General features: G+C 36.6%; 1 protein-coding gene across 2 annotated transcripts; it reads right to left on the bottom strand.

Annotated features, from left to right (window-relative positions):
- Positions 1 to 1,112: 1,112 nt before the first annotated feature.
- Positions 1,113 to 24,229, bottom strand: LOC100244189 (alpha-mannosidase I MNS4). 2 transcript variants are annotated; one of them, XM_002280095.5, is made up of 18 exons: positions 23,923 to 24,229; positions 23,066 to 23,185; positions 22,872 to 22,964; positions 22,088 to 22,174; positions 20,747 to 20,837; positions 19,932 to 19,987; positions 19,446 to 19,518; positions 17,529 to 17,638; positions 8,460 to 8,510; positions 7,422 to 7,510; positions 7,202 to 7,283; positions 7,015 to 7,128; positions 5,648 to 5,727; positions 4,211 to 4,346; positions 2,983 to 3,053; positions 2,555 to 2,798; positions 1,721 to 2,084; positions 1,113 to 1,631 (listed from the first exon to the last, which is right to left on the bottom strand). In XM_002280095.5, exons 1-17 carry the CDS (start codon positions 24,043 to 24,045, stop codon positions 1,755 to 1,757), a joined length of 1,950 nt encoding a protein of 649 aa, XP_002280131.1. In that variant the 5' UTR covers positions 24,046 to 24,229; the 3' UTR covers positions 1,113 to 1,631; positions 1,721 to 1,754. The 2 variants fall into 2 exon arrangements, with proteins under 2 accessions (XP_002280131.1, XP_059592865.1); XM_059736882.1 differs by having other exon boundaries at positions 1,113 to 2,084; positions 23,923 to 24,225.
- Positions 24,230 to 26,171: the final 1,942 nt, after the last annotated feature.

Genomic DNA, 26,171 nt, shown 5'->3' with positions numbered 1-26,171 from the left:
TTCATAATCTAACGAGATAAAAATTATCAACACTTCAATATTACTTCTATCATTCTTGAGCTTCAGATCCTTCTATATTGTAATCAACTGACATACTCTAGTTCACAAAGAATATATGTCAAAATTCAATTAAGAAATTACTATGATACCACACATTTCGTAATCACGAGTCTTTAGGATCACTAAAAGGGATATACTATTTCAATTTCATGAGATATCATAATACTTTTATTAATAATAATTATTACTAATGTTATAATTAATAGTGACTCAATCTATAAGGAATATATAACCAACTAAAGGTCTTACTAGGTCAATATTCTCTCAAGATTGAAAGATCATGTAATATAATAGCTTAATAAAATCACTACTATCCAATATCCAATGTCCTAATTCATTGTAGGTCCAATTTAATATATGATCTTATACATTAGTACACTTGTCATAGAAAACTCATCTCGATAACTAAAACAAACTATTTCTCTTATTAAAAAGTAATTCATCACAATCATAAAATAGATTACTTAAATTCATGAACTAATTATATTTAAGTTCTATTTTGATACACATTTTATTCATTTTGTTATATGTACAAACTTGTATACAAAATATAAGAACTCTAATGGAAAATGTATGAATTTACCCTGTGATATTAAAAGTACTTTTCAATGATTTAAAATTTTGAGAAAATGAGAATTTTTTACTTCTACAAATTTTAAAAATTTTAAAAAACAATTTTCAAATGCATGTATACTAACTTTACATATAATATTTGTATATTTTGTACAAAAAAAAAATTCTTTATAAAAAATAAAAAGTAGATCCAAATGTAACTTTGTAAATTTTCATTTCTTTGTTAATAATACCCATGATTAAGGGATATAAAATTATATAAATAAATAAAAAATACTATGCTATGTTGTTAAATATGTAAATATATATGGTATATATTAAATATTTTCTTAGCTACCTGAAACAAAATTGCGCGACTTATACAGACCACATGTCTAACCATGCATCGACCATCTCAATGACTACTAACGCCATCATTCTTGTAACACTGATCCATGCCTGTCTTGCAGAGTCAAAGATCACCAGACCTCAAATCAAAATAACAGCCCAAATAATGAAGTGATATATATCAACATCTAAATGGATCATTATTATAATCAGAACATAATTTATCTATCCATGCTCTATAGATGGAAGCCCGAAATGGGACCGATCCGCCGATGTCCGGTGGGCCATCAATGCCCGTTAAAAATTGAACAAATCAGGTGGTAAAAATTGTTCAGAGCTTCTGCAGTATTAGGTCTGTGATCCACCCAAGCCTCTTATTATTCCAAGCAATGTCTGCAGATGTGCCTTCTCCTAAATAAATCAACAACTTTACACAGAATTCCCAAAAACAAATTTAAATAAAATCAGCTAGATTACACAGCCAGCAACATATCGTACAGGGCAGCTTGTTCTTCTTGTCTATATCCTCACATCGAAGATCCAAGCCCAACGCATCAATAGCAGGCGACAGACTTGAATCTATGAACAGAAATCACACGTCCCAGTCCGAGAGCCCAGATTCATATATAGGCTTTATGTATACAAAGGCCGAACTGCTCCAGAACTTCTCCCTGTACAGTATATTCACTGTTAACTGCCTTCTTTTAGCAGAAGAAATATAGGAAATAGACAACATATAATTATGAATTTGCATTCCCACCATTTATCTTCCTCCAGAAGTCTTAACAAGCAACTCATGCACCTTCATCAATGTCTTGAGACGGGTCACTCTCTAGCTCTTCTTCAATCAATCCCTGATCTTTATCATGATCATTCTTGTCATCAGGTTGTGAGAACTCAACTTCTGGGTTAGAAACAACCACCAGTGAATGGCTTTGAACCACAGTGACCTCTCTTTGGCCTGTGGACTCGGCATCTGGATTAGAAACAATCACTGCAGATTGGGTGGGAACCACAGTTGCCTCTTTCTGGCTTGTGGACTCACCCTCATAAGTTTTTTTATCAGTTGAAGCCAGATATGATATGCCAAACTTTTGCCCATGAGTTAGTCCTGGACATAGCCCCTGTGTGATATATAAGAAAATAGAAAAAGGGAAGTACTCAGATTATTTATGAGGAACTAGATTGGTTATTTTGCATATGCCCCATTGTGTTTTCCCATACTACTAAACAACCATGTGATCATTTATTTACTTAATTTTGTAGACTCATGTACGAATTAGGTGCTTAAATTTTAAATTAATAAAATGTCAGAAATAATAAAACTCTAAACTTTAATAAGATAAGTAAATTAGCTTCCCGCTTTCTCAGGCCAATATAAGGAGACCTAATCTTGAGAAGTTGAAAGGATAATTCCTTTGATGGTATGACATCCCTTGTGCTATGATATGCAGTACAATGGCAAATATGAAAATACAAAAATTGAGGTGTTGTTGGTTGTGGAAGAGGAGTATGTAGAAGTCAAGTAAATATGATATAGGCACATGATGCCTTGTAGGCAATAAGGTTCAAATTAAAAATACTCTAAGCTGACCTTCATTGATCCTGAAATAGACGTAGGCTCACGGAGAGTGTTGTCCGACGGAGAACTGGAAGGATCCCAACCTCTATATAATTGACTCTTATTTTCCTGATGATCAGTTGAGAGGTCCAAAGTACGAGAATCTTGTCTTGAGTCATCATTATTACAGTAGGCCCCAAAATATGAACAATGTTCCCGTATAAGAGATATTTGTGGGGTTGCAGGCAATAAGTGGCCTTCAGTACTGAAGATATACCTGTAAAGGGAGAATTTTTAACAGAATATGATAGAAACAAGTAACTGTTACCATCTATTGTAATTGAGATTGATATCTTATTTCAATTGCTAGATGTTTCAGTTCAAATAGGCTTTGGATTTTTAATCAATTGAAGGGGAAAAAAAAAAGAAAAAGAAAAAAGTACAAGTATGCATGGACTTACTTGTATGGCCCATTTTCAACAAGGTTGTCCGAACCCGCAGCCAAATCAAAAAGAAGCCACAAATACTTGACCTAATAATGTGGATAGTTCAATAATCAATGAAAAGGAAAAAGATAACATAAGGAAATAAAAGGAGCACAAGCCAATCAAAAAACAAATGCTAGAAAGACATGGAAAACTATCATAAGGCATGATGGCAAAGAATACATAAGCTATTGTAAGGAAATTGAGAACCACAACTAGGCACTTCCAGGAAGGAAATCCTCAAACAAAAAAGTGAAGTCATCATCCCTAGCATTTAAAAAGGGCAGGGCAGATTGGGTTTAGGGTCAAGCTTGGTCGGGCAAATGCAAAGATCTGATGCTCTTGCAACCAAATCAACCCAAGCCAAGCCAACCTGTGTAAGTTGCAGGCTATGACACCCAGAAGCTCCAACTTCACCAAGTGTACCCCTGTCGATGCAACACAATATGGGTGTGATTGTGAGATCCTTGTCGGAAACTCCTTTTTTACTTTGCATATGGTTGTTTGACTTTGTTTTTTTTTTTTTTTTCAACTTCCTTAGCAAATTATCATATTGAAAAAATAGAAAATTAAAAATATTTAGGGATTAGGAAGAAAAGATAAAGACAAGAAAAAAGATAGGAAAAATTCCTATCAAAGATATCTTTACCTTTATTGATTTCTAATTGGGTTTTCTCTTTTTCCTTTTATTGTGTTGTATCCTAATATCCATATCTTAATTTTGGATCCTTTTTCGTCAGCTCCCCACATTCTAAATTTTGGAGTTAAAATAATGTAACTCCCCACACCCATGACCGAGGCCAAGCAACATAGGTTGTAGGCTATAATCTAGGCTGCCTTGACCAGTACAGACATATTACGGAAAAGAGAGTATGAATCACATTTCTTGTATCTAAAACAATTCATCCAAAAACCATCAATTGTAACTCCACATGAAAAAATTAGATCCAATCTAATCACTGCAACCTTTCCATTGTTTTCACCTCATCATGAGTATTTCTCATATCCCATTCTTCACCAATTATTAAGTAAAGCATGAGATTAGATAGTCAGCTGAGAGACCCTCAACTACCCTGCCTGTGTGATAGTCATACAAAAAGAAAGTTTCTTCATCCCCATTTCACAATGAAGTTCCTCTAAACACGACAAGAAGCTGAGAGGAGAGATCAACATTTGAATTTACAGGTGCAAAATTGATCCTTACTGTTTCAGCTAGAAAAAAGCTCTCCATGTGATCTTCCTGTTTATGAAACTCTACATCTGATATGTGACAGTATCCACAAGGGCATCGAGCCCCATACTGCAAGCTAGTAACCATGTCCCTTCCAGCATCAAGATATCTAGAAGAAGAAAATTTTCAGGGAAAACATAACAATTTTCCATATTAACAAGAGGAAAGAGTTGAAAATAAGTTATGAACCAGGACAGACAAATTCACAATCTCACAAAAAATAAACATATGTTTCAGATTATATTTCATAAAAGATCAAATTGTCTCTTCCCTGGTTCATCCACTTTATAGTTAGGAAAAAGGGGTAAAAATGAAGGTTGCTGATCACTAACAACACTTTCTATGATTCTAGTGCATGAGTTTCTTTTGAGGCAGAAAATTTTACAGCAAAAATTAAGCTTAGGAGTAAAAACTCAACAGAGTATGCTCTACCAACCCCCAAAGTGAAACTTTCAGGGTCTACAAAGTGGTACTACCTACTTTATGAAATAGATCAAGCATATTTCAGTTATCAAATTGGAATATGAAGTGTCCAAAATGTGGCAACACCATGAAAAAATAACTTTTATGAGAAAATTGTTTAGTAGGGCACATTTGGCATATTGAGAAAGGTAGAAGCTACCAAAATCACAATGTTTTCCAACCCAGACTAATAATAAAGCCAACAAAATATGCCATTAGTGAAGAAAGTAGCCTTCGTTCCAATGATATGTGGGGAATGCTTTTCTGAATGGAAAACTACATGAGGATGGTATAATATCTGTTTCCTCCATTTGGTAGGCAGACTAGAACTATAAAGTAGGCAAGGTGCTTAACAGAAAATTGTAAAAATTAAGACAGAGACAGGAAAAATCAAATAATAACTTGCATAATGGAAGACCAAGAAAAAAGACTACAACCATATTATTTTTTTGGGGCAAAGCATTTCAATATTTCATCTGAAACCCAAATTGCTTCCGCAACTGGATGCCTAAAAGTGCTTCACTGTCCTAGCAATTCAATTGTACAGTCTATCTATTCTGGGTTTAAAAACATTGATCCAAATAAATTGACATCTTTCTTTTCAGTCTCCCTTTTTTGTTTTCTGTTTTTTGTGGAAAACAAAAAGCCTTGCAAGATGGAAAGAAATGTTTTGATATCTTGATGCAATGACTAAGATATAAAAGGAATCTCCCCACATTTATTATGCTTTATTCATTCATTAGCTTTTCAAATTATCATGGTGAATGAACAAGAGGGAAAGAAAGGGGAAAAAAATAAGAACAAAATGAAAAGAAGATTTAAACCTCCTTCAACCTAAAATTTTTCAGTTAAAGGTTCTTACCAAAAAGGAAATTATGTCTTGAAAATAAAGACCAAAAAAAAAAAAAGATAAGTAAACAGGGAATCATGAATTGGATATTAGCTTACCTGGGGTTCCTGGTAGCTTTATAGAGCCAATATGTGCTCTCCATTAACTCTGGACGAAGTGGATAACTTTTCTGGCCATGCTGAAAAGAAAGTATTAAAAGTTAAACTACTGGAGATACACCCCTGTAAGAAATAAGAAATCTATTATTAAGGAGCATGAAAAATAGCCATCATCTACTGATAAAGAAACCAGAAACAAGAAATGAAAAGGAAAATAATTCAAGAAAAACATAACAATGAATCTGATGAAAGAAAAAAAGCATAGAACAAAAAACAGTGATATATGCTAGGACACTAGTAAGAAGTCAAATTTATTGGTGCCATTTTTCAAGTAGATACATGGCATATCTATGTGTCATTTTTCACATGGGTGATGTTCAATACATCCATCTATGCTCTCTCTGCACCTACCCATTTTTTTTTCCAAATAAAAAAGACATGTGAAAGGGCAAAAATGCCCCCATCTTCTTCACACCAACACCCACCCAGCAAACCCTAACCTTAACACTTCTCCTTCCCTTTTTCTTCCCTTTCCTTCTCTTCTCTCTCTCTCCTCTCCCTTCCCTACCCTTTTTCAGATTTCCATTTTTTTTTTCCATAAACTGGAATAAAAAAATTAAAAACAAAAAATGAGAGAGTGCATAGCCAGGTGTTGCTGGTCAAGGCAGCAGCCATGGCCACACATGCCCTTTCTTTTCTTTTCTCTCCTTTCAGTTGAAATTAATAAATTGATCTGAAGAAGGGAAGGGGAAGGAAAGAAAAAGGTAAGAGAGAAAAGGGGGAAGAGAAGAGAATGAAGGATTAGGATTTTAATTTGTGGCTGCAGGTGTGAAGATGAGGGCATTTATGCCCTTTCACAAACAAAAAGAAAATGAATGGGTTTAGAAAGAATTTATGGGTGTATTTAACATTGCTCTTTTCAAAGAGACATATATGCCTTTTTCCCTTTTTAATTTCTTTTTTATCTTTTAGAAAATGGATTTTATTTATGGCATTCCAGAAAATGGCCTTAAATATGACATTAACCAACTAAGATCAGGGGTAACCCTTTTCATGTCCAAGTTGGTGCAGCCAACGAACTATTTGTCTTGTATCATGGTAGGATGCTATAGCAGTTCCAAACTAATAAATTCTCCATCAAAAAAGCTAGACAGAAAATGGTGTTATCCTGATGATCATTTGAGACAGTGTACGGCAAAGGCATAGTGATGACAGATAAATCATTTTAGCAAAATAGCATGCAGAATGCACATTGTGTGCACATGCCCTTGAATATTATATGCTTCTTGCATGAAACCCAAAGGTAAAAATTAATAAGAATCAACAACAGTATTGCATCAGTTTTCAGATAATGGCAGTTCAGATACCTGAACACTTAATGTGGCAAGATTAAAACCCTCTGGGGTGAAGCCATATCTTTTCCAAACACTAAAAAAGGCAGTATGCGTTCGAATAGCAGGGTCAATGTCTCCAGCTAGAACCTTCCAAAGTGATAATCGGTTTTGATTAATCGACAATGCAAAATTTATAATATATAAATAATAGATAAAATACCTGAAGGCCTGGCCAGAATGCTTGCAAACTGTTAAATAATGGCCAAACAATAGCAGCAGAATCCATGTTTACCTCCACATACCTACAGATACATAAAAATTAAACCCCCAACCTAATTTGTGATCGGGTTAAAACCAATTCTAATAAATAATAAATGAATAAAACAAAGTCAAGGAATTGTAGATTCATATACTAGCACATGATAGCCACAATCATTTACCATGGATCATTGTAAAGATAGTACATAGCAGCCCCATAAGCTTCTTGGAATATGAACAGGTACTCTTCATCCCCAAATAATAAGTAAGCCTGAAATGAGATCATAAAATGAAAACAAGATCAAAAGAGAAGAGAAAATCCACCATTTTCTGCCAAAAAAAAGGGAGGAATTTGACACCATGCATGTGATATTTGCATATTTTTTACATTATAAAGTGCCCATACATTTAAGATAATCACTATTAACATGCAATAAGAAGGCTGGCAACACTTCGGGTATTGTTTTCTATTACACTAGGACATAAAATGCAAGCTTGTGATTTGGTATTTGGTTCAACAGGGGTACAAGGAAGCCAACTAAACATGTTATGCCAGACAGTGGAAGCAGAGAAATGCCAGCTACAGAACAAAAATCCTAGTAGACCAAAAATAGTGGTCATTTAGAAACAGCAATGATTTGGTAGGATTCTTCTCAGCAGTTCAAAGGGATAGAAGTGCTTGACAGTGATCCAGTAAAAAAATTTGCATAGAACTTTTTTTTCTTCTTGATCTTTGGAAGGAAATGAAACGTATTGAAAAAGAAGAAGATAATTACATGGTAGGAAAACATTCATAAAAGTAAACAAAACTGGAGAAAGAAAACACTGCAATGATGAATGCAAAGCAACAGAAATACAACCAAGCAGACAGAATTCCATGAATTTTATTAAACTAAATACAGGATGTGCTATTTGTTTCTCCTTAGCAACCATTCAATAGTACAAGGTTCTAGAGATAGCTACGATCTCTTTAAGAAATATTTGAATGCAAACATGCATACGTCCTTTCCAATGTGCAGGGAGTGTGAAGAAGGGGAGAAGAATCTCTGAAAGATCCAAGAATATTAGAAAGCTCCCATGCATCCATCCCCTCCAATGAAATTGTTGATGAATTTCATCTAGAATGGGATCCATAGAACCATAGATTTCCTAAACATATTTAATAATTATAATCAAATATCTCAAGGTGATTTTTAACCATTTCCATAAATGAAACTAACCTTCAAGAGATACTCATAAAACGAGTCAATACTTGTTCCTATTCCGGCATCCTGAAAAGCAACAAAGAAATGTAACTTTAGATAGTACAAAGAGACTAAATCTTCCATACAACATGAAGTTCATTCATGGGGAAAATCCAACGCTGGCAAGAAGCTCCATAAGAAAAATTTTCAGATTACTGTCAAAATTAGTAGAAAAGAAAAAGGAAAACACTAATAACTGTAGTTTACATCTAGTTAGAGCTTTTCCTTTAATGGTGTGCCATAATAAGTGATAAGTAGACAATCATGCAGAAATTTTGTCTTTGTTTTTAATCAGAAACTACAATTCAATACTCAGAATTTAAAGGAACAAGAAAGATGGGCTATTTTCAAGTAAATTACAACAACTAACAAAAAGAGTACATGTGTCAATAACAAAACAAAAGCAAAGCTTAAATCCCTTACAAAACTAAGAGGCAACTTACTCACAATTTGAAAGGCATCATTAAACCTTTCACAATTCTATTGGAAGTTTAAATTCTCAACCCAGGATTGTCTGCACGCCTATGCCAGATTGCAGTTTTTCTTCTTTTCTTGGTTGGTGGTAATTTCTTTTGTTCTTTCTTTTTGTCTTTTTTTTCTGTTTCTTTTTTTTTTTCTTTTGTTGAGTGAGAGAAAAAAACTAGTGTCTTTTTCTTTAAGAAAAGAGTACAAAGCATCCATACAGGCAACCACAACAACAACAAAAAAACACTAAACTACACCTTAGGAAATAACTACTAATAACTCTTTTGACACTTCACCTCAAGATGGGCATATATATTACTAAGACCCAGCTTGGAGCACATAACAGAAAAAAAGATTTCTCCCCAAAGATTTAATAAACACATCACCCAACTGATCTTCAAACTTGATGCAAGGAGTTATCATTTTCTTACACATCACAAAATACAACCAATCACATAAGCACTAGTGTCGAAGGCCAATGTAGCAGTACCATAGCAGATCACAGTAGCATGGCACTATAGTATATTAGTGTAGCATAGTACCATAGCACAGTACTGTAACATGTTAAGGTTGGAGTGCTTTCTTTTTTCTTTTCTTTTTTTCTTTTCTTTTTTTTTTTTTAGGGCTAAGGTTCCAAATCAAACTTGCTCCATACCATGTTGAGTGAGAGAAAAAAATAGTGTCTTAATTCTTCAAGAAAAGAGTACAGAGTATATATAGACTTTCACAATAAAAGACAAAAAGACTAAACTACCCCTTACCAAATAACTACTATTAACTCTTTAACATTTCCTTTTGTTCTTTTTTAGGAGTAAAGTTCATTTTACAATTCTTGTCAATAGCCTCAGATGCACTTGGGACCACATCCTCTTTTAGAACTACCTTTTCCACCTTCAGCATCAACACCTTAGTGGACAAATGTAATGTCTAAGATACACGCTCTCTTTCTCCTTCTCTCTCTCTTCTTCCTTCTCAAATTTAAGATATATGTATATATATATATATATATATATATATATATAGAGAGAGAGAGAGAGAGAGAGAGAGAGAGAGTGATGGTCTATGCCAACATTTTCCTTTCTTCTCCTTCCTAAACTTATAAAAGAAGAAGCGGGGAGAGAAATAGAGAGAACCATGGCCATGCAACCACAGCTGGTGCCACTTTCCACTTCCAAAATAATAATAATAATTTGAAAAAAACACACACACACACAAGAGTCATGGCTGATGCCACCTTCCCCAACTAAAAGGAAAACTCATGGTCCAGCTAATGTGGCTGCACAGCCATTGCAGAAGGCACAATGGTGAAGGGGGAAGGGAAAGGAAAAGTGTTAAAGGGAGGAGAGAAGGCAGCCATGGTCCCTTCAATGATGAAATTAAAGGTAGTTCTCATATTTTAAGGGATATATATATATATATCAAGAATTCAACCACTTTTGTTAGGATAATTAACAGGCATTTGATGGAGTGGCCCATGTGAAGCAGAAAACCAAGCAAGAGGAGAAAAAAAACAAAAACAAAAACAAAAAACAAAAAAAAAAAGAGAAAAAAAAGAAGTCCAAGTGCATCTAAGGCTAAATAATAGGAGGTGTATATGAAGTTTACCCTTTTCTTGATTGTGGGAAAAGAGGAAAGACAGAGATCACAACGAAAAAAATTAAAAAAATAAAAACAAAAAAATACCAAAAGTTTAAACAGAGAATTCTTGGAACTTGAAGCAGCCAATTAAGTCCATATTTTCACCACATGCAGTTTTTTCTTATCAATATTTGAAATAGCATTGTGAGAAACAAAAATCCTGGGCAGAAGTACAAAGTTAAACATGTCTTCTAATCATTACTGAACTCTAAAGTATACATATCATACTTAAACTAAAGGAATATAACCTTAATAAAAGAGTATAATGGCAAACATGATGAGTCTTTTTGATAAGTAATATTATGAGTATAAAAGACTCATCATCAATATGATGAGTCTTATTTTTTTTTTTTGATAGACAAAGAGAACCATTAGATAAAAAACGCCAGAAAACAGGGGGCGCTCCCTAAGTACATAGGCTGTATACAAAGAAGACCCAAAACAAGGCAACAAGAGAAAAATAAAGTCTAATAAGGATTAGCTAAACAACAACCCTATCACCCAACAAATTCCGAAAAGAGAGATAGTCCGAGTCCAAGTCCACAAATTGTTGAGACCATTCAAGCAGGGACCGAAGAAAAAGTTTCCTCAAGCTCGTATTTGTCATCTCTTCCTCTAGGAAGGTTCTTCGATTTCGCTCTCCCCAAATACACCAAAACAGACAAATAGGCGCCATTTTCCAAACTACACTCCTTTTCTTTCCCATGCCTTTCATTTTCCACTCAAGAAGCAAATTTCTCACGGAATCCGGGAGCACCCACACCACCCTAAACGAAGAAAACAACAAGTTCCAAAGATCCCTTGTCTTACCACAATGAATTAGGATGTGGTTCGCCGTTTCCTCATTTTCTTTGCACAGGTTGCATCTATTAGCCATAGACCAACCCCTCCTCATTAGCATATCTATAGTGGAAATTTTACCCCAAACTGCTTCCCAAGCAAAAAAACGAGTTCTTAAAGGGGCATACGAACCCCAAACCTCCTTTTCTGGAAATAAAGGGCTATTATCTTCCTTCAAAGACCTATAATAAGAATTTACCTTAAACGTTCCTTTTCTCTCAATTTTCCAAACCAGAAAATCCTCCCCTTCTTGCACCCTTACTGCAGAAATGTAACCCAAAAAGCGGTTCACCTCCTCTAACTCCCAATCTTGAAAAGGTCTTCTAAAGTGCACCTCCCAACCCCCACCTCCACCTTCTTGTCTTCCACTCTTCCCCACAGATCAGCCACTATTGCAGAATTATTAGCTGCAATTCTAAACAGCAAAGGGAAGAGATCCTTTAGCTTAGAATCTCCTACCCACATGTCCCACCAAAATCTGGTTCGTCTCCCATTTCCAATATGAATCCTAGTTCTGAGAAAGAATTCCTCCCAACCCTTCCTAATGTCTTTCCAAAGGCCCATCCCATAAGACTCTCTCACCTCTCTAGTGGTCCACCCACCTTGTACCTCCCCAAATTTACCAACAATGACTCTTCTCCAAAAACTCTCCCTTTCTATAGGAAATCTCCATAGCCATTTTCCAAGCAAAGCATGATTGAAATCCTTCAAGTACCTTAACCCCAACCCTCCATGCCTCTTATCTTTACAAATAACCTCCCATCTCACCAAGTGGATCTTCTTCCTCCATATCTCCCCACAAAAACTCCCTTTGAATTTTTTCCAATCTAAGTCTCACTTTCCTTGGGATAACAAAAAGAGACATGAAGTAGATAGGGAGATTTGAGAGTGTGCTCTTTATGAGGGTAAGACGACCTCCCTTAGAGAGATATTGTTTTTTCCACATAGCCAACTTTCTCTTGAATTTTTCTTCCACCCCATCCCAAACTCTACACGACTTGTGGGATGCTCCAAGAGGTAGGCCTAGATAATTCGTAGGGAGATTCCCCACTTTACACCCGAAAACTGCAGCAGCTCTATCTACCTCTTCCACTCCCCCAATTGGAATAATTTCGCTTTTCTGCAAATTAATTTTTAGACCTGAAACTACTTCAAAGCAGATTACAACCCACTTCCAAAAAATTAGCTGATCCCTATCATCCTCACAAAAAAGGAGAGTATCATCAGCAAACAATAGGTGGGAGACTGACACCCCTTCTCCCCGTCTTCCCGTTGCCTTGAAGCCCCTAATAAAACCATTCTCTTCAGCTCTTGAAATTAAACTACTGAGCGCTTCCATGATCAGCACAAACAAATAAGGTGAGAGTGGATCACCTTGCCTTAGGCCCCTAAACGTTGAGAAGAAATCTGTGGGAGTACCATTCACTAACACTACCATTCTCACAGTCGATATGCAACAAAAAATCCATTTACGCCATTTTGGACCAAAACCCATCTTCTCCAAGACTGACATGAGGAACCTCCAATTTACGTGGTCATAAGCCTTCTCAATGTCCAATTTGCACACTAAGCCTGTCCCAACACTTCTCTTCCTTGAGTCTATCGCCTCATTAGCCACCAAAACAGCGTCCAAAATTTGCCTCCCTTCTACAAAAGCATTCTGACTATTCGAAACCAATTTTCCCATTACTCCTTTCAATCTATTTGCTAGAACTTTAGCAATAATTTTATAAAGACTCCCCACTAGACTAATTGGTCTATAATCCTGCACATCACTAGCCCCCTCTTTCTTCGGGATCAATACTAAGAAGGTTGCATTATGGCTTCGAAAGATCACATTCTGCGAGTGGAGCTCCTCAAAGACTTGCATCACTTCCCCCCCAACAACAGGCCAGCAGGCCTTCCAGAAAGCCAGCGTAAAGCCATCCGGCCCTGGCGCCTTGTCTCCCCCCAGATCAGAGAGAGCTCTGAGCACCTCCTCGATCAAGAATTGCCTCTCCAAAATATCATTATCCAAGGAATCAAGAGTATTAAATAGACCAGACTCCACTTCTGGTCTTCTCACTATGGGGTCCTCAAACATAGACTTAAAGTAAGACCCAATCCCTTCTTTAAGCTCCTCCTCTTTACTCAGCCTAATACCCCTAACTGTTAGGCTACTGATAAAGTTTCCCCTTCTCCAAGCATTAGCCATCCGATGGAAAAATTTGGTGTTGCTATCTCCCTCCTTCAGCCAAAGGGCCCTTGACTTCTGCCTCCAAGAGATTTCTTCGAGGATGGCACAATGATTAAATTCGTCTCTGGCTACCCCTTGACTCCTCCTATCTTCCTCAGAGAGAGAGCCAAGACTTTCTAAATTGTCCCAATATTTTAACTTCTCCCAGGCTGCATTCTTCTTAACTGAAACATCGCCAAGGGATTCCTTATTCCACAACTTCAGGTCGTGTTTCAAAGCCTGAACCTTCTTCGCTATCACAAAGCTTGGACTCCCCCTAAAAATGTAAGACTGCCACCATTCTTTAACCTTATCCATAAATCCTTCCACCCTTATCCACATGTTCTCAAACCTAAACGGGTTTTTACCTTTTCTCACCCCACCACAGTCCAACAGAATTGGACAATGGTCAGAAACAGGTCTAGTCAGAAGAAATTGCATTGCCCTGGTCACTCGTTCCTCCCAGTCCCCTGAGAACAGAAAACGATCTAACTGAGCCTTAAAGGCCCCTCCTTCCCCTCCTATCCAAGTGAAAGCTCCACCCCCCAGAGGTGGGTCAACTAGTTCAAACTCTTCGATAAAGCTTGAAAACTCTCTCATCGCAGTTGACATCTGCCTTCCATTGCTCGTTTCAGCTGGGAACCGCACTACATTAAAACCCCTGCTATGCACCAAGGATCATTCCACAGCCCCTTGATTGCGGCTAACTCCTCCCACAACTCCTTCCTTTCCCTTCCTTTGCTCGGACCATATAACCCAGAGAAAACCCACACAAAGCCCTCTTCACAATTTCTAAAACGACAAGAGATAGAAAAAGACCCCACTTCGAACTCCAACCCTTCCAAAACTCTTTTATCCCACATTACTAGCACCCCACCTGCAGCACCCCTAGCATCTAAAGACACCCAACCTAAATTCCTCCCAATTCCCACACTCTTGGCAACCCTATCAGACATTTCCTTCATCTTTGTCTCCTGAAGACAAACTAGATCTGGCTTGTGTTTTCTCATCATCGACTTGATGACCATCCTTTTATCTAGGTCATGCATGCCTCTAACATTCCAGGATAGTACTCTAAGCTTCATAAGGAACCACGGTCATTTGCCTTCCCAACTCCCCTTCCTCTATCTCTCTTCCAGCCACTTCATCATAGTTAATGGTGCTGACGAGCTTCTTCAACTCTCTTTCCTTCCTTGAACCCGACAATGTGCCTCTTTTTTTCTCATTAGACTTCCTGATGAAGCATCTCCTATTCTCAATCTCCTTGAGAATTCTCAAAATATCCTCCTCAAAACCTTCAATCGAGACTCCCACCGACTTGCAGAAGCCTAGGAATTTCTTATTTATCCAAGGGGATTTGTCGTTTTCCTTTTCTCCTACTCCAATAATCTGAAGATGTGGCGTCTGGACCTCATCTTCTCAAGACCGAAGGGATACCGCCCCTATCCCTCCCTCTTGGCAACTCGCCCCTTCATTACCTGGCAGAGAGAAGGAACGTTCATCCTTGAGAACCATGCAAAGCGGCAGTTCGGTCTCCAAGGGGTCTTCAATCGTCTCCTCAAGCTGCCTTGATAGCGAGATCCCCATGGAATCCCCCATCCCGGGAAGAGAAGGAGAAGAAGAAGAAGGGCCAGACGATTCCCCTGAGACCCCCCCAATAATAGTCGAGATGGGGTACATACCTGATGTATAGCTCTTCCACGGCGGGGCGTTTCGATCTTGACCCAGCGCCGGCGCCTCCTGCATCGAGAAATCCCCGGTACACCTTGGCGTCAGGAGCTCCTCCTTATTCTCCCCAGCAGCAGAGGAAGGGAGCCCTAGGACTGATACATGGGCTGACCCCTTTATAACTTCTTTTGATCTATTGGGCCTAGTTGACCCAGCCCATCTCCCCTCCTTTTTAAAGCAGCCCATACCCATTCTCTTAAAAAGACTTTTGGCCCTGTGGGTGATGGGCTCCCGAGAACTATTGGGCCTAAATGACCCAGCGCATCTCCCCTCCCTTTTAAGGCGGCCCAAAACCACTTTCTTAAAAGGACTTTTGGCCTTGTGGGAGCTGGGCATCCGAGAGCAGGCAGGCCCTCCCAGCTGGTTCACCAATTCAGCCCACTTGGAGCTTGGCCCATCCTTTCCAGCCTTTCCAGCCTCAATACTTTTACCTTTTTCAAAAAGCTTCATTTTGTCCTTCCTAATCACTTCAGCCGCCCCACCTTTTGCTGCGTCAGGCGTCTCCTTCACCAACCCGGTCACCTCTTGCAGGGAAACAAGACCTCCACCGTCTTTTTTCCCAGCTTTATCCTCGAGAATCCGGATCTCCCAGCTTGTCACTCTATCGCCAACACCTGCAGCGGGATTTCCTCCTCCATAGTGCATCTCTTTCACTCGCTCCTTAGAACGTGGGTCACACCCTCCTTCTCCCTATTCAGGTGAAGCATTACTCGTCTTGCTCACTGGTTCATCTGCAACCTGGAGTGCCGAGAACCACACCGAGTCCTCCCACCACAACGGAATAGAGAATGAGGCGAATCCAGCTATCACCTCTAATCTTCCAGGCACCTCCTTCCCATTGTTTTTAACTAAAATTCTAACTCCCCTTCTGTAGCGAGACTTTTTTGGTCTCCTCATCCACATCAACAAAACCCCCACAAGCATCCCCCACCCTTCTGAAGAACTCCATGCACCAAAACTGAAGAGGCAGCCCTGGGATTCTCACCCAGGAAACATCCCTCTGAAACTCCACTCTTGAACACCCCATAGTTGGAGCCCACCAGTCTAGGGATAAGCGAACCCCCTTGAGCAGGCGACTCCCCTCCTGTAGCACTCTTTGAGCATCACCCCTATTGGAAAATTCAAAAAGGAACAATGCATCTCTTAATGCAGCTACCCTCACTTTACCACAGAAGCTCCACTGGGTGTTAGCCCAAATCTCCACCACCCTTAAGTCGGGTCCCTTCTCATCCTCCGCATCCCATCTTCCCACCAAAAAATGGCTGAGATCTTTCAGCTTCGAGGTGTAGGCCTCATTTCCAACTTCAATCCACACTTCTTCACTCCTTTTTCTTTCCCCTGTTTCCATTCTCTTAGTTGCATTCACATAGCTTAAACTAGGTCTAACAAGAGAAAGTCCATGCCCTCCATGCCCTTCTCCCAAAGGCCGAGAGGCCTCTGTTCCACTCTTAGAGACCTCACCAATTTTAGCTAACTCCTTCAACTTACATCTCATGAATTCCCAACCCAAAAGGTCAAAACCCTTTGAAATAAAAATGAAGTACCTCCTATCATCTTCTGAAAGGACAGAGAGCATAAGGAAGCGACCAGCTTCATTTTGACGCATTTCTATCTTGTATCTCCTCCCTCGGTCGATCGCATCTTCCTTGAACGGCTTCTTCCCCCTCCAATTGCAGCATGCTTCCAACGCCTTCAGAATCCATGCCACTACCCCCCTCCTCGCTTTGATCCATCTCTGAAAGCCTTTGCCTTTCTCTACTATCTGAAACTCACCCCCATCCTTTGTCCAATCAATCCTCAACTCAAAGGACTTGGAATCAATGCGGAAGAAGCATAAGCTATCCCCCATGGAACTTTTGCTAGATATTGGAAGTATTTTTCTTGATTCCAAGAGAAAAATTTTTTAGTGTTTGCTCTTAAATGTAGGAGAGTGCTTCCTAAATGTAAACCAGAATAGTCCAGCCATAATAGTTATGTGAGTGTGTATGCATATGTAATTATGATGAGTCTTATATACTCATAATATTACTTTTGATTACTTCATCTAAAGCTGTATTAAAAAAATAAAGAAATTATGATGTTAAATAACTAAGCATTTCTCTATCTTAGAAATAGAAAAGAAGGCCCTTACAATGTTTTCATGTTAAAACAAATGTTACCTTCTGTGTCCATTCACCTGTAAAAACATTGATATGAGCACCAACTAGGTTCAGCTTTGATCGGCGAGCCCATAATCCATGCACTGCATTCTTTGTAACTTGCTCGAAAACTGCATGTATATGAGGATGGACATAAATATAGAACCTCTTTCAACAATAAATGCAAAGATCCCTCCACCCAAAAAAGGAGAAGAATCGTGTTTGTGTTTGTGTTTGTGTGTGTGTGTGTGTGTGTGTGTGTGAGAGAGAGAGAGAGAGAGAGAGAGAGAGAGAGAGAAGCATAAGATAACAAGAGAAGCATACAATAATGTGTAAAAAAGTAAGCATGTTTGATGTGGAAAAGAGATCCCAATTATATAATGCAAACAATGAGATGGAAATTGATCTCCACTTATCAAAAAAAATTGGGATGGCAATTGATCTCAATATGTGTGGTTCACATGTAAAAATTTCAGTCATCCCAAATCACACAGATATTTCTGATGGAAAAAAAAATGCATGAAAATATTAAACTCCCTGTCAGCATGGAGATATTCAAACAAACAAGCCAGTGTACAATAATTAGCTTCAGCGTTGAAACAAGATAATATCTTGCTTAAGAAAGTTTTCCAAAAAAATAAATAAGCCAATGATAGATCAATCTCTTCACCAACTATGCACAGAGCAGAAATCAAATAGAGGAAGACAAGCGTGACACGTGACTCAATTTACCAAATATTAATAAATAATTAACAAACTATAGTGATCCAAGTGAGAAACCATGAAGGAATTAACCACATATATAGCATAAGCCATGCCTTATTAGAAGATAGTGGAATCAAAAAATCTATGAGCTATGAATAACATAATAGTAGCATGTGTGTGTGCACATGCACAAAGAACCTAAGAGCTGCTGTCTGTGTAGAAATTGTCAATATCAACGGTTTTTGTGTGCATGTGCATGGAAAGAACCTAAGTGTGGTCGTCAGTGTGGAAACTGTCAATATTGATGCCATTTTGGAAACCAAACTTATAATTTGGCAACATCCTGCCAACCTCCACATGGATTATGTCCACCACAGGCAGCAAGACTTAGATTTGGTTACACAAGGATGAATACTGATAGCATCTCTCCAGTGAATATATATAGACTGGCTGACCAGTTGGATCAGCTACATGTGTAAAGGGGAAACGGAGTCAATTGACCATATGCTCCTGCACTTCTCCAAGCAAGAATTCTGTGGCAGCTAGTTTTTTCTCTGTTGGAGTGACTTAGGTAATACACTCTTCACTAAGAGGAAACCTACTGAGTTGGCATGGTTCTTTTGTGGAGAAGATGCAGAAGAAAGCTTAGAAGGCCGCTCCTTTGTGTATTTTCTGAATGTTATGGATGGAAAGAAATAGGAGGTCATTCGAAGACGCCGAACGAATCAAGCAATCAAATCTTTCTTTATGTGTATCTTTTGGGAATCTGCTCTAGAGCGTACATAGATGACTACTCTTTGACCATGATAGGCTTTAGGTAGAGAGAGGTTGTTTTTTATTCTCCCTCTTTTCTTTTTTGCTTGCTTGATGACACTTCCTATATACATCTTATGCACTTTGGTACATCCTTTTTCAGGTGCCTTCAATATATTCTGTCCTTTGCCTACAAATACACACACACACACACACATAAACTAGGCCAGATTCCAGTTAAAAACAGGTAGAAAAGTGAAATGTAGTGGTCCTACAGGAGGATAATGACACCACCCTCCACAAGGATTATGTCCATCGCAGGCTGCAAGATCTAGTGACGGTTACAAAATGGTGAATACCAATAGCATGTTTCCCCCGTTGGGAAAAAATAAAAGAAAATCAATTAGAGGCTGGATTCCAGTCAAAAAAAGTTGAAAAATGATATGTACTAGCCCTACAGAAAGGATAATAAACACTTACTGGGATCATTAGTTAAGCGGCTAAGCACCCCAAATTCCAAGGTCAAAGTCCCACCACCTGCTGTTGAAGTTATCTAAAAAAAGACAAATCAGACAATCAGAAATGTATCTGAACAATATGGGATGGAGTTAACACAAAAAGGAAGCAAAAATATGCATTAATCCAATAGTGAGAAAGAATAGCAATTTCCATTTCATTTGCTACAAGTGTGGATCTCCACTTGTTGATTCTTAGCTAATTGTCAGGGGTGACTAGCTACAACAGATCTTTAAAAATTTTAGGGTTGCAACACAAGAAAATGTGCATGGCAATTTACTATTAACATTATGGTATAATTTGAGGCATAAGCTCATATAAATGTAAAAATATGACAGGAATTGTCCCACAAGATGATTAGCTGCTTCAGTATGAGTATGCATTAAGAAATGTTGGAGTATAAAACAGATTTTTCACATAAGAGGGAAAGAAAATACAGAGAGGCTTTGCCTTGCTTTCATGTTCATCAACTCCATGCAATAGATTGACAGATCCAAAGGGAATTCCTGCAATACATCATAGCTTAAAGAGGTCATAATATGATAGAAGTCTATAACAGAGAACATTTAAAGCTTTTTCTCTATTAAAGTAAAGATCTCTGTGCTAAGTGACCATCAAGTAGTGAAATCACCATTTCCACTGTCACTTTTACCAGTTGACAAGCTGATATTTGTTGCCCAAGCTTGCTACTTAAGAAAACAAGCTGCAGATCAGGCTTGAGCTCAGCTCATTAATCATACCAAGCAAGCTTGAATGAGTTTAAACAAGCTAATGTTGAGAGCCTACTAGGCTTGTTTCACAATTCAAATTATCTAGCTGCAAAATACTTTCTATCCAGCAAAGCTAGTCATGCAACAGTCTTGTGTCACCTGAGAAGTCAAATCTCTTGAATAATTAAACCTGAAACTAAATCCAAACTACTGGCAATCCTACTCTACCCCTTGTAGACTCAGGCCTACATGCTAAACTGCAGATACGGTGGCATTTAATGTAACATACATTTTCTCACATTCAGTTATGATCAATTACTCCTGTCGTATTTTTTAGAAAAAATATTTTCAAGTAGATAATCTGCATGATGCTGATAATTCACACCAAGTTACCAAAAGACATGAGGTATAAGTGGGACAGACATTGTTCCTGTAAAACTAAGGAACCAATAATCTAAGTGATAAAAAAACAAAATAAAAAGTAGCAAAGTCCAGCCTGAAACCATTTGTGTACAGTTCTGTGTGTAAGTACCAAAGAATGCTCCAATAAGATACCTGTAGGAGTGTCAAATGCAGGTAACAATCTCCGTGCCAGATCCTCACACAAATGAAGCAATTGATTGTCATAGGATGGAATTTTCATACCCTGCACTCAAAAAACATAGAAATGCCTCAAGACCTTAACATGGAGTACACTATAACACTGCAGTAATTCTAGAAAATAGAAACAAAAGCGAAAGGGAAAAGAAGTTTAGGAATCTTTAAACAAAACAAAGTTCCACTGGAGATCTGTAAGTCATAATCCGGCTATATACCCTTTGATAAAATCAAAATATATCCTGAGATTTTAGTAAATAGGTAAATTGGACTCATATCATGAGATCCTAGCTGCAGTAAAGTAAACCAGCATACACTGCCCCAGGCTAGAAATCTACACACTAAGGCCCTATCAACTGATCACAAGTTGTATCACAGTCCAGCGAACCAATACTAGTACAGTATGCAAGAACAATTTCTGTGTTTCGGAATAATCAATTGTGTATTGCTTTGTATCATGAATTATGTAATGTACTGTATAGTAGTTGCATAGCAAAACAAGAAAGTAAAACACCTTTTATAGTTAGAATATCTCTTATATTTACCAAGTAGGATCAGTAATCACTACATTCACTGATTCCCTTCGATCAAGCAATTTTCATAAACATGATCCATTAAAGGGTCATATCCAATTGATGTCAGCCCAAGTACTCTCAAGCCCAATGAATGGTCATAATTACTACGTAACCAAGCTGACTAGAGCTTTTGTCCTCAGTTACAGCTCCTAATTGATCCAGATCAACAAGATCCAAGGTTATCACTCATCTAGCATTATATTATTGCATACCAGTGTTACAACATGCTTGCTGCCCCATAAGAGGCCTAAGGACAGTTTTCAATTTCTAATTTATGTTGTTAACTCCAAGAGCTGTTTCCAATGATAGAGTTTTTAATTTTGAGTAGATTGGGTTAGAAAGTCCTTCTAAGAGTTCAATTTTTTACTAAATTGATTGAAGTCTACTTTCAGTTAGGATCTGTTTTTAGCTTAAGAATAGAAGGTCAAGTTTATAGAAATCATACCATAGAACATAAAAAGCATTTAATATTGGGGCCTGTTCTAACCATTGTTATTGCTGCATTTGCTTTCTTGAAGATATACTAGCTAATGGAAGTACTTCCAACACATTATTTTCCTTCTAGGAGCACCTATAAACTAATAACAAGACACATTATCAATTGCCAACCCCACTGTACCAGAATATATGATTTTAATTGAGCAAAGACAATTACTTTGCTTCACACCACAGTGCATGTGAGAAATTGTTTGGAAAAAGATCCACAAAGGTGTGTGAAAAATACCGTAGCATAATCACTGGCAATAAGATGACCAGAAAGTAAACCTCCAAGGATTCGGATGGTAGTCTCAAACACAGATACCGTCTTATTCTGCAAGTGGACACAATAAGCTCAAAAGTTTAGATTGATGTGTTTATTTTGCAGTAACCAAAGCAGCAAGCCCAGCCAGATTGAAATGATTGTCAATACATTGACAAAGGCAACAATAGCCAAAAATAAGAGTGTATATTAAGAACTAGATAATGCAACAAAAAGGGTCCAATACGAGGGACTAAAGAGAGCAAAAATAAGAAATACTTTGAGACTACAAATTCTTGATGAATATCACTATTGACAAAATATTATATTGAAGCATGAAAATTTTCACTTACCTTACCATATTTTATGAGACCATACAAATTACAGTGACTAAATTGAGAAAAACTGAGATGGTTCTAACTTCTAATCACTTCTAAGAAATGCAAGGACTTAAAAAAGAAATTTAGGATTGTGAAGGTTTATTTGAAATTGAAAACTAGTGGTTTTACCCCCTGAATAAAAAAAATGACGAAAAAAAAAAATCATTAGTGGACAATAAGCATACATCAGGTAAGTTTTCATGAAGTATCAAAATATCGAAAGATATGTCACAAATGATAATATAAATACTGGCGCTTAAGTGCCTAATCTGTTTTATGAAATCAGAGTCTAATATTTGACCAAGTGAAGCTGTCAATGTATTATGGGCAACAAGACACCCCAAAAACAATAGGTCATATCATTAATGCAAGAAAAGAGCATTACTCACAATATCAAACCGAAGGTTTTTACCAATCCATTCAACTGAGGTAGCAAACCGCTCTCGGTCACCCAATAAAGCTAGTGTGTCTAAGGAGTCAATCTGTGATGACATGATGCCAACATGATATAAAAGTTTATTATGAAAAGTTCAATAACAAATAAATAAATTCAAAAGAACAAAAGAAAATGAATTTCTCATACCAGAGTTAAGGCATAACCTCCTAGTGTGTCTTCTCCCTCGCATGTCAGAGGTCTTAATTCATCTAAAGGAAAAGCATTCTCCATATATCCATCAAACGCATGATAGAACATGCCACGTACCTATGGCATACGGTAAATGCATCAATTACCAACCATAAACCATTTAGCTAAATCCCAACTCATATTGGAATTTTCCTATTCCCTTAAGTTCGAATCATTAAGGTGCAGTTTAAGCTAATGACCACTCAAGCTGGTGAAAGTGTTAATCCCCCTATCATAATGCAAGTACAAATTCTACCATTAACTAAGATGAAGAAGAAATCAACATTGCAACAACCAACAGTCACATTTCAGTAAATCCACTACCATTTCATATGACAAAAAGGAAATTGCCTAAGTGCCTGTCCCATGAAATTTATAAAAATCCTCACCATGAATCCTGATTTTATGTTCAATGAAAATGCAATGTAAATTGCTTCAACAAGCATAATGAGCATGATCCAATTCAACTGCTTCTTTTAACGTACTCACTCTCAGAAACTTCATCATTAGTCTCCCCACCCCCCAACCCCACCTAGGGCAAAAATTACAAGTCACTAGAATTGCTCCAACAACTAACCAATCTCAAATCTCAAATCACTACAAACCCTAATGCCACATTTAACTGCAAACAGCACAAAGCAAAAAATGATATTAGAACACCGAATCTCAAATGAAATTGGGTTCAATTTAATATAACCAAGTTCACAAGTTTCAAGTTTCCGTATCCCTCTATCCTTTCCAGGTTTTCCGGGCAACCAAACAGAGCGTAATTGAAGTCAGCTCTCAGAAACTCAAAAATAAAATAAAACAAAAACCTCGTCGCGTAGTAGCTTGGCTTCCTGGGGAGTAACACCTTCGGCGAGAGTAGTGAGAATGAAAATGTGAGAGAATAGGAGGAGTATTGAGAACAATAGAATCCATGGTTTCACAGCTTCCATTCTCTACTTTCTATCTCCCTTCGTCTCTCGCTCTCGCTTTAAGCAACAGTAACATCTGCTTTTCTCTTTTCCTTCTGCCCTTCGAAAGCTTTCATGGCGGAGTTTTAAATGAGGGGAAAACACAAGGCGAGAAGGTTGATCAAATACTGGAAGTCTGGGCGAAGCCATCATAGAAAAAATTATTTAAAATATATATATATATATATATATATATATATATATATATATTTTTTTTTTTTTTTTTTTTTTGAGAATTTAATTAGGTTTTTTTTTCTTGGTATTTTCGTCTAAAAATAAAAATTATATTTGCATCCATTCTATTTATTCATCAACTTTAAAAACATTAATTCTGTAAATTTAAAATTTTCTAATAAACCTAAAAATAGTTTTCTCATTTTCCCTTTTTCCCTATCTAATTTATTCTTCATTTTTCTTTCAATTCTTTTCTTCTCAATGATAAATCCTAAAGATATAATCCTTTCTTCAAAAATCCAAACTTGTTTATTAATCGAGATGAATTCAGAGCTAATTTCATTAATAGGTATTTTGTCTTTTTTTTTTCTAAATTTAAGTGGATGAATAGAGATATTTGATATATACAAATACAAATACTATTTTTGGACATTAAAAATTAAAGTCAAAGGTAATATCCATACTTTACAAAAAAAAAATTCTCCACGGAAGCCTTGGGCTATATTCGGATCTGAAAAATATAGAGAGAGGAAAAGTTGAATGAAATAAAAAAATAAAGAAAAAAAATTAAAGTTAATAAATTGTTTTTATTTATTTTTTTTTGAAATATATATATTTATAATTAATTTTAATTATATTTTATTTTTTATAGTGAAATTAAATATTAAAAAAACATTTTTTTCTTTCTTTAATGCTTTTCAAATCAAACATAATTTTATCCCCTTTCTTCAAGTGTAATAATTAATAAATTTTTAAAATATACTTTTAATTTCAATGAAAGTATTTAAGCTAAATCCAAAACTATCTTAAAACAACCCCATGTATAATTGTTCACTTTTTTTTCATGGTTTTAAAATTTGGATCGAAGTCCATAGATCACCATTCCGATCTAATTCACACATTTAAATTGGTCAACATTTAAACCGACCTTGAATCATCAGAACCAACTATTGGACCAATGAACCGGATGATCTGACTGATTTAGGACAAACTGAATAATTTGAAAGGGTTTTTTTTTCTTTTTTCTTTTTTCTCCATTTCAAACTTACGTTGTTTTGCTCCTCAAACCCATTCCCTGCCTTCTGCCCCCTTTCTACGCCACTGCCACCCCCTCTAGTGCCCACCGGCGTCATCCCAACATTAGCGTCCCATTTAATAAAATTTAGAGACTTTTAAGCTTTAATATAGAAATGTAAAAGCTTATCACTAAATCTGTGGCTATAATTTTGTGAATTTTGAATCAAAAAATCAAATTCTAGGCTACTAGTATCCTATTTGCATGCAATGTTGATGATTAAATGAGTCAAAAGAAATCATAATTTATGAATTGATTTTCTTTAAAAGTAAAACTTTAAAATATCAATTATATATATAAAAGTCCATTGAAAATACTAATTATATACATAAAAATTTGTCATTGATGGAAATGAAAATATGTGAGAGAAAAGTTATTTTTTTGGTATTATAGTTAAAATAAAATAAAATAGTGAATTAGTGATTAATAACATATAAATATTTCAATCTTACCCTTTTATATGTGTTAAATACGAACCAAAAAATAAAAATACAATGAAATGACATTTAAATACAAAAACATGAGATTATGAGTCTTTCACTCACATTTTCAGATTTTTTTTTATATTTTTTATTTTCATTTATTTTATTAGTTTATTTATATTATTATTAAATTTAATTTTACAATTATAAGCTATAAAATTTAAAATTGAAATTTAAATTAATGAAAATATTATGATTTTAAAGAAATTTATGAAAACAATATGTTCCACATATTTTTATTTTAATAATATATAAAATATATATTTATGAAATGCAAAACTGAAGGTTGTTGGTCCAATGCCTTTTGGCTTGTTGCTCAACTGCTACAGATGGTTGCAGTAGCTGACTACTTACATTAATGAAAATAAACATATGGG

The sequence above is a fragment of the Vitis vinifera genome, chromosome 5 (assembly GCF_030704535.1).
Source record: "Vitis vinifera cultivar Pinot Noir 40024 chromosome 5, ASM3070453v1".
Lineage (NCBI taxonomy): Eukaryota > Viridiplantae > Streptophyta > Magnoliopsida > Vitales > Vitaceae > Vitis > Vitis vinifera.
Note: the sequence above shows the minus strand (reverse complement) of the source record. Positions and strands in the feature narration are given on the sequence as shown.